A 12,462-nucleotide genomic window follows, 5' to 3' on the forward strand; every position below is an offset into this window, starting at 1 on the left:
GATCAAGCCGGAGGAGATCACAGGTGGGCACGGGGACGGGGACCGCGCTCGTCCCCGCCGGGCTCGGCTGGGTCGTCGATCGGGGCCGAGGGGGGGGGCCGGTTGCGAGGCTGCTCCCCGGCGCCCTCCCGCCCGTTAACGCCACGGGCCCCGTTTCCCTCCCGCGCCGGCAGCCGGCTGCAACCTCAACTGCCTGCGGCAGAAGGTGGAGAAGAAGCTCAAGGGGGCCATCAAGGCCCTGAAGAAGTCGATCAACCAGGAGCGCTTCCTGCTGCGCTTCGCCGGCATGGAGTACGAGGTGGCGAGGAAGCTGAGCGCGGTGCCCGAGCGGCAGGAGAGCTGCGGGCCGGGCCAGCAGCGGCTGGGCCCCAAGTGTGGTAAGGCAGCGCGGCGCGCGGGGGGCACGGGCCGCCGGCGTCCGTCTGTCCGTCCGTCCGCCCGACGTCGCCGCCTCTCTCTCAGTTAGCTGCTCGCAGGGAACGTATTACCACGGCCAGACGGAGCAGTGCGTCCCCTGCCCGCCCGGCACCTACCAGGAGAAGGAAGGGCAGCTCTCGTGCGACCTGTGTCCCCGGAGCAATGCGTTCGGCCCGGCGGGAGCCGCCAACGTCACGGGCTGCACGGGTACCGGGGCGACGAGGGGCCGGGGAGGCGGGCGCGGGAGGGAGGGACGCTGAGGTCCGTGCCGCCTGGAAGGGCTCGGGTCACGTCGAGCCGGCGCTCCCRAGGATGGAGGGCGGAGGAGCCGGGCGCCGGGACGCCCGGCCGGCGACTGAGCAAGGCGCCTCCGCGCTCGCCGCCCGCAGGTCAGTGTCCCCCCGGCCAGCACTCCGCCGACGGCTTCAAGCCCTGCCAGCCGTGTCCCCGCGGCTCCTACCAGCCCGAGGTGGGCCGGGCGCTGTGCTTCCCCTGCGGCGGGGGGCTGACCACGAAGCACGAGGGAGCCCTCTCCTTTCAGGACTGCGACGCCAAAGGTAGGTGCCTGCGAGGCCACCGCGGGAGAGCCCAGCCCGCCCGCCGCTCGCCCGGCGGCTCACGGCGCCGCTCGCGCTCCGCTCCCCCGCAGTGCAGTGCTCGCCCGGGCACTACTACAACACGAGCGTCCACCGCTGCATCCGCTGCGCCCTGGGCACCTACCAGCCCGACTTCCGCCAGAACTACTGCATCGCCTGCCCCGGCAACACCACCACCGACTTCGACGGCTCCACCTCCGTGTCCCAGTGCAAAAGTACGCGGGCTGGGACGGGGGGGTGTGAGTGTCCCAGAACACCTGGGGACTTGCCTCGAAAAATATTCCAAAATGCCTTAAAATAGCATTTCGGGTCACTTCTCTGCTTGGGTGCTTGCAGCAGGCATCAAGCAGTGCTGAAAGAGCAGCTCCAAGCTGCTCCCGCTCTGCCCAGTGAACCCCTGCCTGCCCAGTGCCCATGTCACCGGTTCTAGTTGGACCAGTTGTGACCTCTGCTGCTTTGCAGACCGCCAGTGTGGAGGGGAGCTGGGCGAATACACAGGCTACATCGAGTCCCCCAACTACCCGGGAAATTATCCCGCTAACATCGAATGCACCTGGAACATCAACCCGCCGCCCAAGCGCAAGATCCTCATCGTGGTGCCGGAGATCTTCCTGCCGTCCGAGGACGAGTGTGGGGACGTCTTGGTCATGCGGAAAAACTGTAGGTAACCGAGCGCTTCAGGGTGCTCACGGGAGAAGCCAGGGGAGGAAAAAGCTGTGGCTCTGTAGGGCAGAGCTGCTCTATGCRAAGGGAAAAACCCATGTCCCTGGGTGCTCTGTGCGTATTGATATGAAATGGGCTTGCGGGGAGGGGACCAGCATTGGTGCACTTGTGTTTGGGTCAGCATCACCCTCCCTCTGCGGTGCCCAACAGACCTGGAGGGATATGTGAGCTGGGTTGCATTCATGCTGCTGYGCTCTCAGGGTCTCAGGACTCCTTGTTTGGGCTAAAAAGCCCAGTTCTGAGCAATGGAGCAACAGAGGAATCACAAAGTCCCCGGTATCTATGAGAGACAGGAGAGTTGGCCTCTCTGAACATCAGACTGTCTAGGTTCCTGGTTTTCCTCCTGTGTCCCTTGCTCTAAACATTTAACRCAGTAAGAGGCAGAGACAGCCAGGAGTCTCCTCCATTGCTGACTCCTGGCATCACGGGGTCCCTTGCGGTTGCCCTTGCAGCCTCYCCCTCCTCCATCACCACCTATGAGACATGCCAGACATACGAGAGGCCCATCGCCTTCACGGCCCGCTCACGGAAACTGTGGATCAACTTCAAAACCAGTGAGGCCAACAGTGCCCGGGGCTTCCAGATCCCCTACGTCACCTACGATGGTGAGTGCGGCCTTGCGGGGTGCCCACGCTGGAGCATCTGGTGGGCTCAGGAGAAGGCAATCCAAGCGTGGCATTGCCTCCTCACCTGCCTTGGTACCCAGGTTATGCTAGTTCACATCTCTGGGTATGAGGGAACGTACGGCCACCCACAAGGTGCCGGGCTCARTGTCCAGGAAGGTGGCCTCAGGGATGACAGCTCATGCCCTAACTTGGTTTCTCATCGTCGCAGAGGACTATGAACAGCTGGTGGAGGACATTGTCCGGGATGGCAGGCTATATGCCTCTGAGAACCACCAGGAAATACTCAAGGTGAGAGTGTCCCCATGTGGCCCCGGGCTTCCCTGACCCAGGAGTGGAGATGCTTGGGTCTTTACACACCCGACACTCTTCCCACGCTTGCTTGAGTCAGTTGACTCAGTCCATCTGAGCGTCTGTASGGCGAGCTGCTGCTCAGCAGGTGGGCATCCCTCTCACTTTGGTTCCCTTTAGGACAAGAAGCTCATCAAAGCTTTCTTTGACGTGCTGGCGCACCCCCAGAACTACTTCAAGTACACGGAGAAACACAAGGAGATGCTGCCGCGCTCTTTCATCAAACTCCTCCGCTCCAAAGTCTCCAGCTTCCTCAGGCCTTACAAATAGCCCTCTGCACCCCACCACCTCTTGGGCCACCCTACAGCCAAGGAAACTTTCTTCTCCTTTCCTTCTTATTTCATTTTTTTCTCCTTCCTCCTACTCGGCTTTGGAAACCAACAGGATCGCCAGGTCTAGCTACGTAGATGCCTTGACATGATTTCTCCTTCGCTCTCTCCAGACCTGCCTTGGCAAGGCCATGTCTCCTCTATGGCTGGAGAAATGCTGGCCTGAGMTTCCAGTGCAGGAACAACCATCACCCCGGGGAAACCCGTCCTCTCTTTCGAAGCAGCTTCTTCATTTTAGAAAACTGAAGTGCAGCCGCTTGCGCTGAGTGCCAGCCTGGCCCTTTCRTTGGCCTTTTATTATCCTTCATTTCCTTTATGTGTCCACACCACATCWGTCTCCGTTCCTAGATGCCATAAGCATGTCCACAACCACCCGCCCCCATGGGACATGGCCGGGGCTCGTTTTTCTTCCTGCAAATGGGGCTGGCAGTGGCTGCAGCCAGACYGAGCTGTTTCTCAGAGGCGTGCGAGGGAAGTCCTGACAGCAGAAGGTAACAGCATATTTTTCGTAGCACATGAGTCTCAAACATCAACACAGCTTTGCAGAGGAGGTCGGGCAAATAAAATACGTACTTTATTAAAAAAAAGAAGAAAACAACGACAAAGAATATTAAAAAAGAGATAAAGGACAGAATGCACAACAACAACTAGCAACCAAGTGGTGGTTGCAGTGGTGGCTCTGGTGGCTGGGCAGCCATCCCTCCGGAGAGCTGGGTTGGCGCTCTGCRTTTTGAGGAAAGCACAGCCAAGCCACGTTCTCAGAGCACAATGTCTGGCTACGCGAGAGAAAAAAAACAGAATGAACATGAAAGACTTTCAGCCAGGTTCATTTTTGTCCCCACACAMACACTTGTGCCAAGAAACCAGACTTTCTTACAAGCTCTGCCAAAGAGTAACTCGTTGACAGGAAAGCAAGCTTTGTGAAGAGCAGGAGTAAATGTTTGTGCACTAGGATATTCTCCTTTCTACCTTTTTCATATGTATTAAGTGCAATCATTTGAGTCTTCTTTATATTATTTAGAGGGAAGTTTTTTCTACTAGAAACTACAATATTTATACCTGCCTGAGAAACGAGAATGTGTGTTTGTAACAAACGAAAAAAACAAAAAAAAAAAAAAACAACCAAACAAACCAAACCCAGTTCTGGATTGACGGTGACCAACATGATGGTGTTTTCAGACCTTGGAATCTTTTTTTCCCATATCTGTTCCTGGTGAGACATCCTGTAAGTCGAAGAGGCAGAGGAACCTGCATCTCCCCATCTTGAAGAAGGAGGGGTTGGTTGCTCTGTGCAATGGTTTGAGTTTTTGCRGTGGTTTGAAGGCGTCTTGGTCTAGCCGTGGAGGATCCCATATGCTCTGGCTGTGCTAGGTTCCCCCCCGGGGCTGATCCTTCTCCGCTGTCGCAGGCTGATGGGGAAAGGCCGAGTCACAAAGTCGAGCGGGCTCAGCTGCGGGCCGCGCTGGTGCTGCTCTCGGCTGTGTGGTTTTGTGCCAATCCTCCTTGGTGGCCCCGCGGCCAGCGAGCAGGCACGAGCGGGGTCGTTTGATCCTCGTCGCGCTCCCTCACCTCGTGTCCCAGCTGCAAGGTACGGCTCAGGTTGGGGAAGCCCTTTCTGCTGAACTCGGCTGCGTTACCTGCTTGCCGCTTCATGCAAACCATTTATTTTTATTAATAYGTCTGAAGACAAGCCATGTCTCGTCCCTGAGAACCTGAAACCCAAGCGAGACGGCGCATCCCAGCATGCAGATTGGGAACGAGGACCGGCAAAGGCAAGCACGGAAAGGAGAAGGGAGCTGCTCCCGGCAGCYGGCCCCGACTACCGCGGCCGAACGGGCCCCTGCACTGTTAACCAGCTCCCCCCGCTGCAGCTGGGAGCCCTGGAAATCCTGGGGGCCCAAGTTTTCCCAGCTGCAGCGTCTCGGCCCCGGTGGGGCTCTCTGCCCACCTCCCTTCTTGCTGCCTTCCTCGGGCGTTGCAGACCGGAACCAAGCGCGTGCTGAGGGCGACGGCCGGGTGAGCGTTGCGGACGGGTTTGTCCCCTGGCATCGTCCTGTGGCCGACAGCCACGGCCAGAGACAGGGCACTTGGGGACAGGGACCCAAGCCTGCTGCTGCCACACGTTGTGTCCCCCCCCGCATCCTCCTCCCTGGGCTCCCCAAACTTYGTCTCCCCTTCTAGCCCTCCCATCAGCTCCTGGCCGTCGTCTTCCCTCGCGGCGCTGCGACTTCATCCCCCTCTTGATCCTCTCAAAGACCTGGAGCTGCCGGGAGTAAATGTGGTCGACTTGTGTACAGCTTTCCTGTTTGCGGTTCCCCTCCCTTCCTTCCGTCCCTGTCCCTGCTTGTCTCGGTCCGTCCCTAGCCCACATCTGGGAAGAGCACTGCTCCTTGGGAGATGCAGTGCAGACTCCTAATGAACGGTTATTTATTGCTCTGTCTATTCCCCCGATGACCCAGGCTTTCAGGGCYGCGAGCCCTGGGTCAGGCCTTGCTGAACCGGGGAGGCGGCTGCTCACCCGCCTTTTCTCTTCGCGATCTGTCTGTGCTGCTGAACCACCCCGAGAGCTTGTTCTGGGCTTCATTAGGCGCTGTGGGTTGGATTAGCGCTGGCAGAATGGAGCTGAGGTTTGTCCCCAAGACACAGTCGTTGGAAAAGTCTGCACTGATTCATAGCAGCTGTGGATTTACCCCTGCTGCCGCCAGGCTCCAAGCCTGTTTGGAAGTTCAACATCTGTGGGCTGAGATGTTTGTCACTTGGTTGGTGCCTAAAAGCAGCTGCTTTGATGCACAAAAGCTGTTGCAGGGATTTGGAGTTTTTTATTGCTCTGGGGCAGTTGCAGCAGAGCAGTGACCGTTGAAAGGGTCTTTCATATTTAGAGAAAAACAAAGCAGGAATGACTAAGCCTGCTGTACTTTGTGGTGGCCTCAGTGCAACRCAGCCACTAATGCCCACAGAGGAGTTTCTTAATCCTTTCTAAGTTAATACTGCAGCTTCTACTACTCTGACCCTGTGCAGCTCTGCAGTGCCTAGGTGTTGGCCCACCGCTGGGAACATAAGCACACGAGAGCAGCTCTACGCTGTGTTGGCAATGTGCAGGGCACAGTGCGTTGGGTGCAGCCCCTGCAGGAGAGCGGCTTCAAGAGCTACTGTCAGTCCTGCTCGCCTCACTTTACAGCTGCGCTGAGCACCCTCAAGGCGGTTCTGGCAAGGCGTCTTGGGTGACACATCATGCATCACCAGGGTCTTCCTTGTTGTCCTTYGGTTGTGTCATCCGAGGGCTCTTTCCTGTGATGAGCTCTATTCCCCCAAAAAATCACCCTTTGGCACCCACACAGCATCCTTTTGGAGGATGCAAAGTGGTTAGTCAGGCGGAAGGAATTGCTTAAGACCTCCGGCGAGCAGTTGTCTCCCTTCAGCCACCAAAGTGTCCACAATCTCTGAGCGCCTGTGGCCAGGAGGCAGTGAAGCGTCACTCCAGGGCTGCCAGGGYGACCGTGCTGCATCGTGCAGCCTTCTGCTATAAACAACTGTATCTGGTAACATAACCTTCCCCTCCTTTCACTACCAGTCTCAAAAAAMCGAATGAAAAAACTTCACTGGGCCATTGGAAAGAACCACCAGTTAAATCCCTTTTTTCACTCCCAGTCCTGCCCCACTACACGACTTGGAAAAGGTTTGAAAGGCTGAAAACTGCATCAGCCACCTCTCTGATGTATTGAATGTTTCAGCGTTGTAAACATAACTAAGGGTTGTTTTTTTCATGTTGGAATATTTATATCTGCCTTTTGCAGTGGGCCACAACTTACCATCTTCAACAAAATGATTCAAGTAATGAGAAAGATGTAGTTCATAAAGTTATTTGCACTTGATTTAAAAAAAATGTATCTGAACTTTGTAAAAAGAAATGTTTGCATTTTGTATTGTCTTTTTTTAATTATTAAATGGAATTTCTTGGTGTTGTGTTGATCTTTCAGAAACTGGCTCTGGCACTTATTTTAAAGGTTKCTAACAGCAGGATCCAAAGCTGTTTCCATTGTTTTGTTCCTTCAGAGGCTAGGACAAGCTTTTTTCAAGGGCATAGGTCTCTTAGAAGTTTAAATCTTACAGACTTTCACAAGCTTGCCAGTCATTACACCATGTATTTTTTAATGTTTATTAATATGATGCAACGTATCTCATTTGTACCCCAACATGCTGGGGGTAGGCTGTGCCTAACAAGAACATTATGGACCCTACCCTTAGTTTCTGCTCTGCTTTGGCTTTCTTTGCCTTCCCCGCCAGGTGCTAGGGTTGGACTGAGACTAGCTTAGCTTGCTCTGCAGGCCCAGAGGGAAGTGGAAGTAATGAGAAATGATCTTTGCTTTCGGCCCACCTCCGTGTTACCTGGGCTAAGATAACAGCTGCTGCACACAGCAGTTGGGGAGCCAGTCACCCTTCCCCACAGCCACAAGCCAGCTTCCTCCCCTGATTATGCCCACCTCCCTGTCCTCACCTTTTGCAGGYGTCACACCCATTCTGCCTCCTCCAACACCCTCATTGCCCCAAAGGCTCCTCCAAGCCACCCCAACCTGCTTGCTGACCTGGCCCCTCCATTTGCTCCMAGCCCAAGTTACTGGGGCCAGCTGGGGCAGACAGACACCCATCAAGCCTTCATGAGCTGCTGCTGGGCAGGATCCCCCAGCCCCGGTCATTGGTTGCTGCATGGACAGCAGCAGCACCTTATCAATGTGGCTGCCTCACCAGTCAGAGCCCCAGGACAGAGCAGAGTGCTGGAGGCCAGAGTGCACTGGCAAGTTGAATGCAAGGTAAGTAACCCCTCTACAGATGAGCTAAGAGGATCGAGGAGCTTCCCCAGCTAAAGTGCAACTGCAAGAGAAGTTSCCAGGAGTATCAGTTAGACTTACAATGCAAACCCTTAACTTTAGGGCAACAACCCATTTTTACCTATTCTAGAAGGTTTAACAGGGCTGCTGCATGCCCCTCCCTTTCTGCTCTAAGGACAAGATGCTGTGGTTGTTTCTTTACACAAGAAATTGGCTTGTGTTGCTCTTTCCTCAAAAAAGCTCTAATTCAAATTGATTCTGATGTTTCAGTTAACCTCATGTCCTTATCCCCTCAGCACAGCATTCAAGATCTTTCCTGCTTTAAGAGAAAGTAACTTTTTAAATAAGTTACTCCCCTCCCAACAAGCTTTGGAGAAACACAACCAAACACACATTAAGTGTCCTAAAAGTTTATTACTGCCTAGTTAATACAGGCGCTGGGGCTTCCCCATGGTGCTCTTGATATACAATGCACGCACATTCTGCCAGTTCTTTTTCAGCAAGGACACCAGGAAGTTGATGGCCAAGTGAATGTTGTAGACAAGYTCATCCTCTGTCATCTTCACATGACCAACAGCCACTGCCAGACAGAGCACCTGGGGACAAGAACACCAAGGTCACTCATACAGGTAGAGGCTTTTCTGGGAGACTAAGGACTACAGCTGTATGACTGATAGAACTGGGACAGCAAATGCAGAACTAAACTAAAAGCAGAACTTTAGTATTAAAGGCAACCTAGTAGTAGCTTTTGCACAGGTATCCACAGGCTAAACATGCGAGTTCAACAGCAGCAGAACCTTCTTTGGACTAGATTTTGTTAAGTCTTGAAGGAATATAATTCTTACAGCTTCAAATACTTCTATACCATGTTAGAGCTAGTGCAGAATCTCTTAAATACCTTACATTTCTACAAGTCACAGCTTGTTCTTAGAAGAGCTGGAAACTGAAATGTTCCAGATCTTAACCTCATGTTCTGTCAGCTTCACATGCTTTCTCCAGCTTATTAATGGATCCATGTTTCCGAAGTGCTCATTATATTTGCCATGTGGCTCCCATGAACATGCATAGTAGCATCTGAATACAGTCTTTGAACACCAGCTTGCATAGATCTGGTTTCCTCACAGTGCAAAGGKGACTTGCAGAAGGCAGCAAACATCACTGTGTTCCAGGTGGGAAAACTAAGCTGCAGGAGGGATGTTTAACTCTGCTCTCATACCCTATTCATTAGGCAGCACTAACATGTGCCCTGCAAACCACTAAACGCAGTACAGTCTATTAGTGCCAAACTTAACTGCTAAGCATGGCACCAGCTTCACTTTTTGTTTTGGCACTAGCCACCGGCCCTTTCTCTGTGCACTACAGAGGCTAAACCTCTGCCTGCCAGGCCTGTGAAGCAGCTTGTAAGCCWATGTTCCCCACAGGCTGAAGACAAAAGGATTTATGAGTGAGCTGACAATAAAAGTGTCAGGACACCATTAGCTCAGTTATTAAAAATGCTGAAGCATGTGCAAACTATCACATTTGCTGTGCCCTTCCAGTTGCTGYGCCCTCAGGCCTCAGTCAGCTGGAGTCCAAGGATGCACCTCAGCTAGCAGAGCTGTTAATTCTGAATAATACCTCCAAGTCATTTAGACCACTGCCATGAGATTAAAATGCCTGAACAGGATTATTCTGGTTTTAGGGAGTCAGCGCTCTGACATCTCTTGACAGTAAGAGCAGCTATCAACAGCTCTGCTGTAAAGTTGACTTGTAGAGTCAAGCCCCAAACTTGTTTCTGACAAAGCACTGCTGTGTGCACAAACCCACTGGGGCATGCCTGGCTTGGAAAACCCACCCTGCAAGCATCACCCATTCACTGTGAGCAGTGTTAATTATGACTGATTATGCCCAGCACTGGAAYATCAGCACTCTCTCCTAATAACTTGCTCCAAGATTTTTCAACCACAGATGAATTACTCCTCCTTTCCAGTCAGTAGCTGACTGCTCTGGTTACTGTGTCCCTTTAGTGCACAGAAGAGTACTGGTACTTATCACTGGCGGCTGTTCTAGGAAGAAACTGCAGGGACACCTACAGTCCAGACCAGAGAACACAACCATATACAAGTGTCCATCTACCATGGCAGGGCAGGGGGAAATGTAGCTGCTGGAAGTCCTGTGTTCTTTACCTTCTTCATCTGAAATTTGATGGTAGATTTGACCTCATCAACCTTGGCCACCAGGTTCTCATTATGAGTGAGAAGAGAAGGGAATTTCCCAGCTTTGTTCAGACCTGGACCCAGGATCCGAGGAATCTGCTTGATCAAGGACTCTGAAGCCAGGAAGGCATCATACTTCTTAGCTGCAAGGAGAGAACAAATGTAGGTAAGGAAGTACTCAAGCTCTTGCACAGAGCTTGAGCTCTCAGCTCACCTGAAACTGCACTGCTCCCTTTCCCTCACATGCCTTCATGCATTTGCAGAATGCTGCTCAAGTCTAAGCTAGTTGTCTTAATACCGTATTAGAAGAAATCACTTGTCACACTAGCCACACCTGCCAAGACCAAACTTCACACTCTGTCAGCAATTCCATGCACTTTAATGTACTAAAGTACTAAATGTACTTTACTTCCCTGAAGTTAGTATTTGCTGAACTATGGTTAAAACTCAGTTCTGGTGTCTACCAGGAGCACTGCAACATATTCTGTGCATGTGCAGATAGGCAACATGATGTATTTGAGAAAAGATGCCTCTGCTGTAAGCGGAGCCAGTGTCAAATTGGTGTACTTCATAATCACTTATGGCTCCATGATTAATCCTGGATTCAGTGGAAAGCTTTCCTTCTCTGCATGAAGCRTGTATTAAAATCACAGACTTTGCAGGGAGGGAATGATTTTTATATATTACCATTCTGTTCATTTAAAGTACTGCAAAACTAAACCAAACTGCTGTTTTGCTTCTATCTAGTTCCACTGGGCCTATACTCTTGACTCTGATCAGGAGARCAAAAACCCTCTAAGGGCGAAATTTTCAGGGAGAAAGGAGCCATTTTTCTTTACCCCTCCTACCTGGAAAGAGCAATCAATATTCCCTGCATCCCTGAAGTGCTGACCTGTCAGTCAGCTCTGTCAGACCTTTTAAACTAGGCTGCTGGCTCTTTTGGGTAGTTCCTATGCAGAGTGATACTTAAGGCTGACTATGGTTAGTTTTCATTTTCTTGCAGTTAACCATGACATGAAAATCTGACTAAGAGGAATAATTGCACTGCTTACTTGGCCCCCCTACCTGTCAAGTTAGCCAGCATACTCCAAGAATCCATTTCATGCCCACACTCACCCAGCTTCTTCACCAGCTTCTTGTTTTTGTTGAGTTTCTTCAGAGCCTCTATGTCCATGTGAGGAATGTCAACTGCTTTGGCCTCGTCACAGTGCTGCTGGTCCCCCAGCAGGCAGACCGAGAAYTTGGGCCGTGGAGTYGACTTCAGCCTGGCAACAGGAGAARGYMTGCATTACTCTGAACTGTCAGTGTCACTCACCTCTAAGGGAGCTGCCACGGAGATACCTTACCACAGTGCCTGGGAATCTTCCTCCACAGCTTCTAACCTGCCTTCTCCAGCAGGTCGGTGGGGTCAGCCCAGGGGCCTTCCCACACCTCCCCTCATGTTTTAAGACCCAGGGTAGGGGTCCGTCCAGCCGCACCCCCTTGGGAGGAGCGGTCTGAACTACCCAGGCGGTTCAGCTCTGCGCCTCCTGCTGCGGTGCCCAGCAGCTGCCTGGCCACTCCGCAGGGCCTAGCGGCAGAGGGGCGCGGAGCTGAAGGCTGGGTGGGAGCTAGAGGATGCCGAACCTGACGGTGCCGGAGAAACGCTTGTCCTTCTGCGGGTCATAGTTCTTCAGGCTGATCTGCAGCTCTACGGTCTCCACGAACCTGAGGGAAGGGGGAGAGAAGCCGCTCCCGTGAGGGCCCGCCCGGGCCGGCAGTGGGACCCCGGCCGAGCGCCAGGGCCTGGAGCGCAGCCGGTGCTTTCTGCGGGACGGGGCTCTTACTTGCGCCGCTTGGTCTTGCTCCCTTGCAGCACCTCCTTCACCGCCTCGTACAGCGTGTCGCGGGAGACTTTGCTGCTGCGGGGGGGAACGACAAGGCCGGCTCAGGCMCCGGGCGCGGCCGCAGGGCCGCCTCAGGCCTCCCCAGCCATCAGGCGCCTGCAGGGCGAGCGGGCGGGACAAAGCCCCGACCGTGGCTCCCCCCCGCCGCTGCCTGGGCCCTGCCGATCGCCCAAACCACCGCCCACGGCCGCGGATGGCGGCGGATGGCGCGGCCGCAGCACCCACCTCATGGCGGCGGCGCGCCGGGGCCAAAAGGCCGCACGGCCGCCACGGGCGCTATAAATAGGGGACGGCTCTCGCGAGAGTTGGACGCGCGGCGCAGCGCGCTGCCATGTTGGGTGTGGCGCGGGCGGGTGGCGGCGGCGGCGCCATGCTGGGTGTGCCCAGCCTGGCGGCCCTTCTCCCTCCTCTGGGSTCCTCTATCGGTTAAAGGACTTAGCGAGGCCGCGGTGATGGCGCAGAGGGCGTGCTGCCTTAGAATCTCATTTTGCTGCCAGCGGTCTCCCAGGCAGCCGC

The 12,462-nt window shown here is 53.9% G+C and overlaps 2 protein-coding genes across 2 annotated transcripts in view; one reads left to right on the top strand and one right to left on the bottom strand.

Annotated features, from left to right (window-relative positions):
• Window positions 1–6,927, top strand: part of SCUBE3 (signal peptide, CUB domain and EGF like domain containing 3) — a 26,395-nt gene extending 19,468 nt beyond the window's left edge. Inside the window, exons 8-16 of the mRNA XM_085302295.1 lie at window positions 8–23; window positions 174–377; window positions 463–624; window positions 807–974; window positions 1,067–1,228; window positions 1,476–1,673; window positions 2,189–2,341; window positions 2,571–2,650; window positions 2,831–6,927. Coding sequence (XP_085158421.1) covers window positions 8–23; window positions 174–377; window positions 463–624; window positions 807–974; window positions 1,067–1,228; window positions 1,476–1,673; window positions 2,189–2,341; window positions 2,571–2,650; window positions 2,831–2,980 — 1,293 coding nt within the window. The 3' untranslated portion in view covers window positions 2,981–6,927. The remainder of the gene's footprint in view (window positions 1–7; window positions 24–173; window positions 378–462; window positions 625–806; window positions 975–1,066; window positions 1,229–1,475; window positions 1,674–2,188; window positions 2,342–2,570; window positions 2,651–2,830) is intronic.
• A 1,332-nt stretch (window positions 6,928–8,259) lies between these two features.
• On the bottom strand, window positions 8,260–12,235 carry RPL10A (ribosomal protein L10a). The gene is made up of 6 exons (XM_085302226.1): window positions 12,172–12,235; window positions 11,887–11,961; window positions 11,687–11,767; window positions 11,177–11,325; window positions 10,031–10,203; window positions 8,260–8,461 (listed from the first exon to the last, which is right to left on the bottom strand). Exons 1-6 carry the CDS (start codon window positions 12,174–12,176, stop codon window positions 8,291–8,293), a joined length of 654 nt encoding a protein of 217 aa, XP_085158352.1. The 5' UTR covers window positions 12,177–12,235; the 3' UTR covers window positions 8,260–8,290.
• Window positions 12,236–12,462: the final 227 nt, after the last annotated feature.

The sequence above is a fragment of the Rhea americana genome, unplaced genomic scaffold, assembly GCF_003343005.1.
Source record: "Rhea americana isolate MKP2758 unplaced genomic scaffold, rheAme1 scaffold_189, whole genome shotgun sequence".
Taxonomy (NCBI): domain Eukaryota; kingdom Metazoa; phylum Chordata; class Aves; order Rheiformes; family Rheidae; genus Rhea; species Rhea americana.